General features: G+C 41.9%; 1 protein-coding gene across 1 annotated transcript in view; it reads right to left on the bottom strand.

Moving 5' to 3' along the window:
- Positions 1-7: 7 nt before the first annotated feature.
- The window catches only part of RAI14 (retinoic acid induced 14), a 77,301-nt gene continuing 64,853 nt past the window's right edge, over positions 8-12,455 (bottom strand). Inside the window, exons 4-8 of the mRNA XM_027895679.1 lie at positions 9,056-9,144; positions 7,179-7,243; positions 5,519-5,576; positions 5,252-5,322; positions 8-1,912 (exon numbers count right to left, since the gene is read on the bottom strand). Of these exons, the coding sequence (XP_027751480.1) occupies positions 1,784-1,912; positions 5,252-5,322; positions 5,519-5,576; positions 7,179-7,243; positions 9,056-9,144 (412 nt within the window). The 3' untranslated portion in view covers positions 8-1,783. The remainder of the gene's footprint in view (positions 1,913-5,251; positions 5,323-5,518; positions 5,577-7,178; positions 7,244-9,055; positions 9,145-12,455) is intronic.

Genomic DNA, 12,455 nt, shown 5'->3' with positions numbered 1-12,455 from the left:
AAGTGAGTCCAAGAGATGGGTTTGACCTGAAACCCTGTACTACAGTCAGCTTAAAAAAAAAGGAAAACAGAAAAAAAGAAAAAAAACCCACAAGAAGTCCATTAGAGCACAAACCATTCCCTTTCCAACACAGGGTAGCTGCACAATGCCAGACTCTAGAGTAAGGGTAGCATGCAGAAGGAGTCTTTTCCTAACATGTTGTATCTGCTTTTCTCAATTACTTGAAGAGGTCATAAGAAATGTACAGAGTAATTAAAACCACACAAACTCCCTCACTTTTCAAGTGTGCTCTAATAGTGCCTTCCTGCTTGGGCATAATTCTCCTTTCTCAACATGAAAACATGCCTAATAGGTTGGCCAAGTTTACTGCCAAACATATTCCTCAGTGCAGATTTGAAGTTGAAAAGTTACTACAGTGATAATATTTGCTAAACATTAAGACAAATGTTTCACTGATGAGTTAAACATACTCCCTGCAATGGGAGAGCCCTGGAGAGGTGATGGCTGCTGCAGTGCTGTGTTAAAAGGTAGTGCTGAGTAGCAATTTGGATAACACCTCCAGAGTCACAGGGAAGGTTTTAGGTTACAAAAATGATTCACTTAGCCTGGACAAGATGGAAATCTGGAGATGCTGTTTTCAAAGGCTATCCCCTTCTTCTCCCAATAAGGCTTCTCCTGTTTCAGTAAAATCTTAACCCCCTTTGTGACTGTGAGATGCAGGAGTACCCACTCCCCTTACCACGATGAAAGCAAGAAGTAAACCAGCATATTCCACATTATACAATTTTCTTACTTCTACACACAATACTTTCTTAAAAAAGAAAATACAATAATGTGAGTCCTATCTATGACAGAAACTCATCCAATTCAAGAAGGAAGTCTTAACACTGTCTGCTGATTAAATAGTAAGAAAGTGAGGAGAAGGAGGAGGTCCCAGAGTGTGCAGCACCTCAGGTTCAAAGCACTGAGGAAGTCACACAAACAAACAAAGAAGGCAGTTTTCTTTAGACAGCTGAAAAAAAAGAGTGCACTAATGAACTTTGGACTGATAAAAAACAAGTTAGGGCCCAGTCTTATCCTCGCAGGTGCTACCAGAGAACAATATCAGCATTGTATCATCTGTAATATCAACATTGCTATGAAGTGTAGGTGCCAAGTCTTCTCAGTATCCTTCCTTACCTTCACAGTTTAAGGAACTCTTTATGTAACAGTCCATAATTTTCACAGACTCTTGATCTTTGTCACTATCATTAAAACAAGTGCATTTTTCACTACAAGGATGTTGCTTTTTAAGAACAGTTTTCTGATACATGCACTACCTATTAATGCAAAAAATCTCTAATTGGCACTTCCTAAAACAGCATCTCCACTATAAAGCTTTACTGTACTTTTCTCTGGTTGTTGTGGCTGCATTATGGTGGAAGAAAGAGCCCTCCAAAGATTTTGCTCCCAAGAAACAGTTACTAACTCATCTCAAGAAGAAAGCAGCACTTCAAATTGGGACACTTAGACAGTGATGTGTGGGTAAGTGCTATCAATCATTTTTGTGTAGGAATCACTTAAAAATGGGATATACTGCTCTGGTAGCCCAAGGGAAATCTTACAGGCACATTAGCTCACAGTTGCATAGTTTCTGTTTCTTCTTTCCCTTTAGGCAGAATTTTGCAATCCTTCTCAACAATCAGGATGTCTAGTACAGAAAGCATTATTTCACCTAACATCAACTATTTTGAGAAGAATTTGAGGAGAAAAGCTTCATTTGACAGTCAGCCTTGAGGAAGAATTAACATGTTAACCTGCTGTACCTTCCATTTTTATCCCTGGTGTTGATGTCTGCTCCACGATCCAGAAGGTATTTGCAGACTTCTGTATGTCCACTTTGCACTGCAAGCAGCAGAGGTATGTTCCCATCCTAGAAATGCATTTAAAGAAACTATGAACAATATTCTACCCACTTACCAATAAGACAGTGAGATTTGAACACAGCTATGAATTTTATCTCTACATAGCAAAAATGAGGTGCTATCACTACATTTTTCTTATATAGCATAATTGTAGCTGAGTTCACTTTAATTGCTTCTTGACTGCTAGAAATGATGCAAAACATGAAGAGTAGGGATGCTTTTTGCTTTTGTACTCCCTTTACTGTTTGCTCAATGCTAAAACACAGTGATTTTGAAACTACCCAGTATCTTTCAGTAGCTTCACAACAAAAATTATAATTTTAACTAAGTACAAGGCAAAAATTCAACGTTTCATAAAATCATAGAATAATATATTCGGAAGACACCCTTAGATGTCATCTGGGATTTCTCCCACTTTTTTTCCTCAACACAGAGCTAGGCAAACTTCAGGCTACAGTACCTTGCTCAGAGACTTGTCCAGTCAAATTTTAAGCATCTCCAAAGTTAGAGACAACGTGACATCATCTCCAGGTACCAGTTCCAGTGTCTGACCACCTTTGAGGTGAGATTATTTTTTCCTTAGTGCCTAACTGGGATTTCCCAGTTACGTTCACTACCCAAACTCTGACCATTTCTTATCACCATTTTGTCATGCATCTCTGAGGTTGGTCTGACTCCCTCTTTCTTATGACCAACCATGATAGTTTAGGAATATAACTTGGTCATGCAGAGAGACAATTTTAGAGACAAAAGTGCAATTTGAAGTCAATTTGGCTACTTCTGTTAGGGATAACAAAAAGCACTTCTATAAATACATTAATAACAAAAGAAGGGGCAAGGAAAACCTCCATTCCTTGTTGGACTTGGGGGGGAATATAGTTAACAGGGATGAGGAGAAGGCTGAGGTACTTAACACCTACTTTGCCTCAGTTTTCACCAGTAGGACAGATGGCCCTTGGGACAGCTGTCCTCTGGAGCTGGTAAATAGGGACAGGAAGCCGAATAGCCCACCTGTGTTCCAGGAGGAAATAGTCAGTGACTTACTGAGCCACCTGGATCCACACAAGTCCATGGGACCAGATGGGATCTGCCCAAGGGTGATGAGGGAGCTGGCAGAAGAGCTTGCCAAGCCACTCTCCATCATTTACCAACAGTCCTGGCTCTCTGTGGAGGTCCCAAATGATTGGAAGTTGGCAAATGTCCCGCAGATCTACAGAAAGGGCTGCAAGGAGGACCCGGGACTCTACAGGCCTGTCAACCTGACCTTAGTGCCTGGCAAGGTCATGGAGCAGATCATCCTAAGTGCAATCACACAGCACCTACAGGATGGACAAGGGATCAGAGCCAGCCAGCACGGGTTTAGGAAGGGCAGGTCCTGTCTAACCAACCTGATCTCCTTTTATGATCAGGTGATCCACCTGGTGGATGAGGGGAAGGCTGTGGATGTGTCTATCTGGACTTCAGCAAAGCCTTGACACTGTCTCCCACAGCATTTTCCTGGAAAAGCTGCAGCCCATGGCTTGGACAGGGCACTCTGTGCTGGATCAGGAACTGGATGGATGGCGGGAGCCCAGAGAGTGCTGGTGAACGGAGCTGCATCCAGTTGGCAGCCGGTCACCAGTGGTGTCCCCCAGGGGTCAGTGCTGGGCCCAGTCCTGTTTAACATCTTTATTGATGATTTAAATGAGGGGATTGAGTCCATCATCAGCAAATTTGCAGATGACACCAAGTTGGGAGGGAGTGTCGATCTGCTGGAAGGCAGGAGGGCTCTGCAGAGGGGCCTGGACAGACTGGAGAGTTGGGCTGATTCCAGTGGGATGAGGTTCAACAAGGCCAAGTGTCAGGTCCTGCTCTTGGGCCACACCAACCCCCTGCAGCACTACAGGCTGGGACAGAGTGGCTGGAGAGCAGCCAGGCAGAAAGGGACCTGGGGATGCTGATAGACAGGAAGCTGAACATGAGCCAGCAGAGAGCCCAGGTGGCCAAGAAGGCCAATGGCATCCTGGCCTGCATCAAGAACAGTGTGGCCAGCAGGAGCAGGGAAGTGATCTTTCCCCTGTACTCAGCGCTGGTGAGGCCACACCTGGAGTGCTGTGTTCAGCTCTGGGCCCCTCAGTTCAGGAAGGATATTGAGGTGCTGGAGTAGGTCCGGAGAAGAGCAACCAGGCTGGTGAAAGGACTTGAGCACACATCCTATGAGGAGAGGCTAAGCGAGCTAGTGTTGTTTAGTCTGGAGAAGAGGAAGCTCAGGAGTGACCTTATCACTCTCTACGACTATGTGATAGGAGTTTGTAGCCAGGTGGGAGTTGGTCTCTTTTCCCAGGCAATCAGCAGTAGGACAAGAAGGTACGGGCTTAAGCTCTGCCAGGGGAGATTTAGGTTGGATATTAGAAAGAAGTTCTTTACAGAAGAAAGAGTGATCAGGTATTGGAATGGCCTGCCCAGAGAGGTGGTGGATTCAACGTCCCTGGAAGTTTTTAAGATGAGGCTGGATGTGGCACTGAGTGCCATGATCTAGTGATCACAGTGGGGTTGGGTCAAGGGTTGGACTTGATGATCTCAGAGGTCTCTTCCAACCCAGTTAATTCTATGATTCTGTGATGTAGCCTAAGACATTTTAAAGATATTCCAACAGCCTTCCCTTCTTAAGACAGAATAAACCTTCTCTACCCTTAAAATGCCTTTGCTGAAATTTGTGGTCTGACATCTGTGACATATTTGTTTTCATTAGATCAGGTAAGAAGGGGATGGATCAAAGTCAAAAATAAACAAGTAAGTGTTTTTATGCTTTCCCACCTGGCCTGTGCTTTATTTACGTTAGGTCACCTCCTTCTGTCATTTAAGGATTTTCTGTAAGGCAGCTGCATCATGCCCAAAACCAGACCTGCTTGGTTGTAGACACTTCATAGTAATGAATGTAGTATCCCTGAGCCTTTAGACTACATCAAATATATTTTTCTCCCTCAGGCTTATCATACTCTGCTTGGGCTTTGTGGGAATTTTGCAGCACTTGCCATGTATTGGACCTTTTCCCAAGCCTACTGGAGTCAAGGGAATGCTTTTAATTATGTTTTGAACATATAAGAATTGTTTCTAGCTACTTCTGCCAATGTCTCAATTTAATGATCAGCAAATCCTGCTGCTATGGTATCAGATTGTGAAGTGCTTTCACATCTCTGCTATGGCAAGCTGCAGAGGGAACTTCCTCTGGCAAAGAAGTCCAGAAAGAAATACAAGCACAATATTGCTTTGAACTGCTGCACTGAGATGGAGGTTGGTAAGTGCATGGGGTGGAGGATGACAAAAGCTCTGAGGTATCTGAAGTACACAACAGAAGAGGTACCTACCAAATCTTTGACATTAATGGGACATTTGTGTTCACACAGGAGTTGAACTGCCTGAAGACATCCAATTGCAGCTAAAAGACCCAAATAAAATAAAATTAAAAAAAATACAAGCATAAAAGTCCACCAAACCCACCCCATTTTCAAAAATTGTGCTCTGTGCTTCCGCTTGCAACATTGCAGCATAAGAGCAGGGTACAGAAAAATTGTAGAGCTAGGAATATCAAGCACAACAAAATAGATAGTGCAAGCTTTGGCCTGAGAAGTTACCTGCATAATGCAATGCTGTTTTCCCAGAATTGTCAGTGCTGTCTGCTGGACATTTACTCTGCACAGTTCAATAGGGAGAAGGGGGGGAAAAAGCAATTAGAGAAAGACAAAGAAGACAAAACATATCTTTGATGCTAACAGAGTGCTGAACAACACTGTGTTTCTAAAAATCAAACATTATAACTTTTGTCTTTTAAATGTAGCACTGCCTCCAACACATCTATGATTTTCTAAGAAAACAGGATCATACAGATTACCGCATTCTGTAACAAAAATGTCGACATTCTGCCTGTGTAAAATAATTATTCAGCCTGTTTTAGTTCAACACCAGTTAGACACTCCTCACAGTCACACTTTGGTCCCCAGAAGTAAGAAGGCAATCCTAAGAGCATGAATTGTTGGAGAATATTACCAATGGGCCTGCACTTGTGAATGTGTTTGGAAATCTGCATATTGTAACAAAACCAGGAAAACATCAACCAAAGCACTCTGTGGTTGCCCCTGACACGCGCAAGGACAGCAGATACTTAGTATTAAACACACATTAGTTGCTGCCTGCGATGCCACCAGTGACGGCCTGATGGTGCTGTTTGTGCTGCAAATGGGTCGGCGTTTGCAGCAGGAGGAACCGGCAATGAAATGAGCCTCGGTGGCAAACGACAACCCTTCCCAGGTGTGGGCCAGTAAGGGAAATCAGCCTGCAACATACTGAGGTGGGAATCAGTGAAATGGGATCCAGTGTTGTCAGAGACACTGACAGGGGCCAGCTGCAGGACAATTGGAGAGCCCTGAGGTAACCAGGCAAGAACAATTCAGAGGCTGGGATATGGGATCCGTTCTCTTTCTGCACCATTGGGTTCGAGTGGGGTTGTTATGAATTATTTCATCTGCAGTCTCCATCTGTATTCACTGTTTCATCTGAGACTTACAGATAACTCCAAACTTAGAAAAAAATCTGTTCCATTCCTCTGATCACCGCCATGAAAACTTACCAGTATTTCTGACATGAGAGCTGAAATGGACAATGTCTTTGCTTGCTAATGCACATCTTCAGCTTTAACACCATGAGAATCTTCTATTCATCTTCAATTTTCTTTTTCTTATTTACTTTCCCCATTCTCTCAACTCCCTTTCTAATCCCTTACTGTCCTTTACTTCATTTCATGGAGGATTTGATTATTTACATATTTTGGGATCTAAACTACTTTGGTTCCTTTCCTCTTTGACTTTAAACTTGAGAAGTGTTTCAATGGTGAACAGACAGAAAGCATTCCAGTGGAACAGTATCAGAACTGCCCCCAGAAGCAAAAAATCCTTTTCCCCTGTAACTCTCAAATCTACCTAATTCCAAGTCATCCAACCACAAAGACAAAACACAGGAACTGGACTGAAGCTGCAACCTGCTTGAAAACCAACCCAGCTATGTCAGATCTGCTGCACGTGGAATACTGTGACCACACTATTTTCTATCATCCCTTCACAGCGCCTGAAGGGTCTTTAAACTCTTTATGTTTAAACTCTTGATGTGTCTCTCTTGATGTCAAGGAGAAAGGACAAAAGTATAGCAGTGTGGTGCAGATTATTAGCAGGAAATGGGTCAATGTCTAATGGACCCAAATGAAAATTTCAAAAATCAAAATTAATTTAATTTTTACTTTACCTGAAGTAATCTCTTAATGCAATCAGGGTGGCTGTTCTTTGCTGCAAGATGTAAAGCACTGTGTCCTAAAAGAATGAAAGGAAAGCAAATTAATTATTCAATCACACCAAAGCAGAGAAATAAACTCTTTCATGACAAAGGCAAGATCCCAAATTATCCATCTTGTTCCTATCATCATGACAAGTAAAAGTAAGGGTAGAGAAAATAAAATAAAAACCTACATCAAGAAGAATGTCTTTCCAATAGACTGTTGTTCAGGCAGGTAACAGAATAATCCTAATGTTTTGCTTCATATAAAGGAGTAACACAAACACTGTGTCAGACTACATCTTGGCAGAAGTAAGTCTAAGATTGTTATGTCTCGTTTCTTAGAAAACAATTTTCCTGTATTACTCAGCCTCACTGCACAAAGATGTCTGTCAGTGTCCTCATGATTTCTGCCATGTGGCAGTGAAAAATAACCTGGCACCAAGAGTAAAACAAGCCAAATTCACCAGCTACCACTACAGTAAATTTGTATAATCCATGAAGCATGTAGAAGACGACTCAAACACAGGCCTGCTTTGGTTTGTGTCTCATAGATTCCCTATTCAGTCATTTTATACAGCAGCTGTGATCACATATCAAACACAGATCTACATCAGTTTGCATTGCAGTTAACTTTTTGAGCACCCATGAGCTCATATTTAGCTATTCAACACAGTGATTTACTGACTAGGGATTTGTGATGAAAGACTGCAGTCTCTCCTTCAGCTTCATCTTACAGACCATCTGAAAAATTCAACAGGCCAAGACATCAAAAGAACAAATTATCCATGTAACTAAGAAAAGAAGGAGGCAAGATTTACTACTCTATACAGACAAAGCCACTTGTGACAGTAAACTCTCATTGCAAATAAAGTGACTTTTACAGAAAAGGATTTCCCTAATGAACAGTGGGTTGATACTCTCAGGTGAAAGTAGGCAGGCAACCTCTTACTATCCAAACAACAAATAAATCCTGAGGCAAGATGAAGTATGAATTCTGAAAAATAATCTGGATCAGGTATGTATGTTCTTTTATCATTGCTTAAAATATGAATGCTTCTTCCAATATCACAGACACTTCCTTATAGAAGTGACATTCACATGTATGACAGAAATTCCCTCAGGCTGCAATCAGAGGCCAAAACAGAACCCATGAGCCCAACATTTATAGATCATTACTGGAGAGACAGAAAGCTGACAGCTCATCCAGGTGCTCAGCTAGCCAGAGAAAATGCTGGGCACAGATTCCACAGATGTGTCAACTGGAATCTATTAGGAAGAGTTTGCCAGTTTCAAATTCAGCCCCCATCATCCTCCTAGTGGGGTAGTAATTAAGGCATAGGACTTTTGAGCACTGAAACAGCATACTTAGTAGCTCTGGTTTGGCCTGTATCAGCTGTTTTCACCATGTCATAATGCTGAGGAAATGTCTTACTGTAATTCCTGTAAAGTTAATGGGGTTAATAGCTTGGATAAACATAAAATCAACACTGAAGGTCTTCATGTAACCTAGAATAATAAAAAGAGTTGGGGAGGATAATTTTTTTTAAATAATAATTTTTTTTAAAAACTGAGCAACTATTTTACACCTGGAGTCCACTACAAATGCTGAAATATATAGCATTAGGTCAAAAGTTTTTAAGGACTTTATACTTTTTAGGACTTCAGAGTCTGAATTCTCTGTGCAGAAAAGCAAGTGTGCCTAAACCTGCAAGTGTTACAACTGCTTTTCCTGGAGAGGGTGTGGGGAAAAGCAATGTTGTCAAATCTGTAGTTTCACTCTGCACATGCAGAACTACACAGGTAACTTAAGTGTATTATGCTACTTGTATAGGTTCAGAGAGGCATACCTGCACCATCCTGGGCTGTCACATCTGCACCATGTGTCACCATGATCCTGAGGCACTCTGCATGTCCTTTTGTGGCTGCCAGGTGAAAACTGCAAGAGAACATTTAAATGCCACTTTTACTTTATTAAGATGTTCTTTATCCTTCATTCACAAACCATATACTGGCAAGTTCTTCCCTCCCTGTCCTTACATCTTTTGGCATCCCTCCACTGCCTCACAAGAAGATGACAGTTCTGAAAGTGAGATGGTGCAACAAAAGGATTTTGTAGTCATACTTTCATACCACACCTCAAACAATGTGTTCCACTGGGGACCCTCACTACTAGAAAGATGTTGACCTGCTGGAGCATGTCGAGAGAAGGGCAATGAAGCTGGATAAAGGATTTAAAGAACAAGTCCTATGAGGAGCGGCTGAGGGAGCTGTGGATGTTTAGTCTGGAGAAAGGGAGGCTCAGGGGAGACCTTATTGCTCTCTACAACTCCCTGAAAGGAGGTGGAGGTCGGTCTCTTCTCCCAGGCAACTGGTGACAGGACAAGGGGAAATGGCCTCAAGCTGTGCCAGGGCAGGTTTAGATTGGACATCAGGAAAAATTTCTTGACCAAAAGGATTGTCAAGCACTGGTAGAGGCTGCCCATGGAAACGGTGGTGTCACCATCTATGGAAAGCTCTGGATGTATTTAGGAGATGATCAGATGTGACACTTGGGAGGGGACATGGTTTAGTGGTGGATTTCTGTTGCTGGGTAATGGCTGGACATAGTGACCTTAGAGGTCTTTTCTAACCTGAACATCTCAATGATTCTGTGATTTTACTCAGGCTGCTGTCTCATTAACCTAGACCATATACCTTAGGTGCATCTAGTCCCCTGCAGTTTGTAAACTAACATCCCTAGTGATGTGATATATCCCCAAAGAATGCCTGGGCTTGGGGAATTAATAAAGAAAACATTTAAAATATCTGGCTTCACTCTAGTCATTTTAGTCCATCCTGATTTTCCCCTTTCAGTGAACAAAATTTAGTTTCTCCTAAAGTTGGCTCTACAATTCCTTAATTAAAGTAAATCAAGTTGTGCTTTTGCACTGCCCTTTATAGAGCTCATCTTCCCTTTGTGTACAAGGCAGGGGGGAAATACCTCACTGTATCACCAGGAGAAATCAAAGCTGCTGCTTATTTGTAAGACTATGCCAGAAATCTGTTTTTCCACTTTTGGTTTTGCTGTTCACCTCACGCACCTGCTTATTTAAACAGCGGGAAATTGCAGAGGTTACCAACCACACTGTGGCAAGATACACTCTACAGCACCAATTACCCAAGACATAATTACAAAACAAATCAAAGAAATTTTACTGAATTCAAGCCCTTTGTCAGCTGAAGGTTCATATTTCACATCCTCATGTTGGGCACCTTAAGATTCACAGAAGCAGCCCTACAGAGATGCTGCTGACTTCATTTTTGCAAAAATGAAGGACAAGCGTCTGAAAACAGAGTTGTTTATATCCTCCTGAGGCCAAGCATGCCGATATTGTCAAGTCAGGAGATATGGGCACAGCACCAGCAGACACACTGCTACCACCTGGGTCCTACCAGTATCAGCCTGATATACACAGTTTTTCAGTGGCAGTAACGTAAAAACAAACTCAAGACACAACACTTCCAATTGCTACTACACTGTGTGCAAAAAAGTCAGGACCTTCATCAACACACCTCAAACTGAAAGAGCCAGTATTTCTGGGATGGTTTCTAATCTCTTTTAAGGGAGTCATTACATTTTTAACATCATTCCCCTGGAATCTAAAGGGAACATCACAAATCATGGAGCCACACCAACTACTGTATTTAAGAGTTTACATTTTGAACAACTACTTCCTCTAAGTGCTAAAACTAACACTGAAAGTTCAGCCTGCCAACCAGGGAATCTTGGAATAGCAGGTAGGAATGAAAAGAATATTTCAGGCACATAGTATGTGAACTGCAACACTGAGTTTCTCTAAGCCATGGACTTCTTTGCAGCCTTCTTGAAAACACAGCAGAGAAAAAGACCTACAGACAAGAGCTGGCAAAGAGTAGGGAATTAATGAATTAATGAAAACAGGAGAGCTCCTGGAACAGAGTCCTCTGTCAAGGACAACAACCATGTCACCTCCTACAAGGACTCCTTCCACTGGCAAGGAATCTGTCTGCTACTCCTTCCACTGGCAAGCACTGTCTGCTACCAATTGCAAATGATAGGCAGGGAGTGCTTAAGCTTTGAACTATTCCCTGCAAATATGAAAAATATTCTATGTGCTCTTCTCATGCTTACTACTGCCATAAACAAACCGAAGAGTTAACACTTCCAAGAGTGCAAGAAGCACTGCTGCTGTCTGTTCTCTGGTCATTCAAAATATAAACTTCACGTACTCAGTGACCAAGGCAAAGTTGTGTAAACATTCTTCTTTAGAAGAAGTGGTTTCTCAGGCTCTGGGAAAATTGCTGGGAGAGGGACACAACAGGAGTCTGACAAAGTCCAACACCTCTAATTCAGCCAGCACAACATACCAGCAAATTCAGATACATTTGTGTAGACACAAAATACAACCAAATCCACTTACAATATTAGGAAGGCTGTGAAGCATGCACTTGGCTAACTTACACTTGACAATATTAATAGCAATAATAAATACCTGAATAATAATAACTTGGCTAAATCTGGGGCACTGAGGTTTTACAGACAGACTGTGTAGGGTGGTGCCAAATGCAACATGAATATGCAAGTGCTAAAGAAGTTTTATTTAGTTAAAATCAGACTGCAAAAAGTATCAGAGAGAAGAAAAATTAACTCTTTTCAGGTCACACTCCTATGAATGCATTAATCCTACCAATGAAAATAATTCCCATGGCAGTTCCCAACAAGCCATCACACAAGCAGATGATTCGTTTCACATTATCAAAAATAGTTTACAGGAAGAAAGGCCTGATTAGAAATATTGCTTCTCCCAAACTGATGGGATGAAAGAAACATCATCTCTAAGCAGAACAGGCGGTATTGAAGATGAGAGAACACATACGAAGGATGTAAGGATCTAATGAAAGCAAAAATACAGAAGCTAAGTGGAAAGTCCCATGAAAAGTGAGCATGATAAGGTTTAACTCTCAATCATTTCTACAGTGGCCAAAGGCACAGAGCACTGGGCTGCTACAGCTCCCTTACAAGTGCTTGCTGTGTCTCCTCCCTATATCCTTCTACCTCTACTGTCACAGAAACCTGTAGTGAGACATTTTTGCTTAATAACCTAAAAGCAATTGGGAGGGGAATGGGGGATATGATTACTTAGCTGCTTACCAGGAAGTCAGCCCTGCACAAGAGAGAGAGGAGAATGACTCCAGACTGGGATGAACCTATTGCAGTTATATTTAAAT

Source organism: Empidonax traillii, unplaced genomic scaffold (genome assembly GCF_003031625.1).
Source record: "Empidonax traillii isolate 1590-97213 ecotype Southwest subspecies unplaced genomic scaffold, ASM303162v1 scaffold464:size472915, whole genome shotgun sequence".
Lineage (NCBI taxonomy): Eukaryota > Metazoa > Chordata > Aves > Passeriformes > Tyrannidae > Empidonax > Empidonax traillii.
This window is presented reverse-complemented; position numbering and strand designations above follow the sequence as displayed.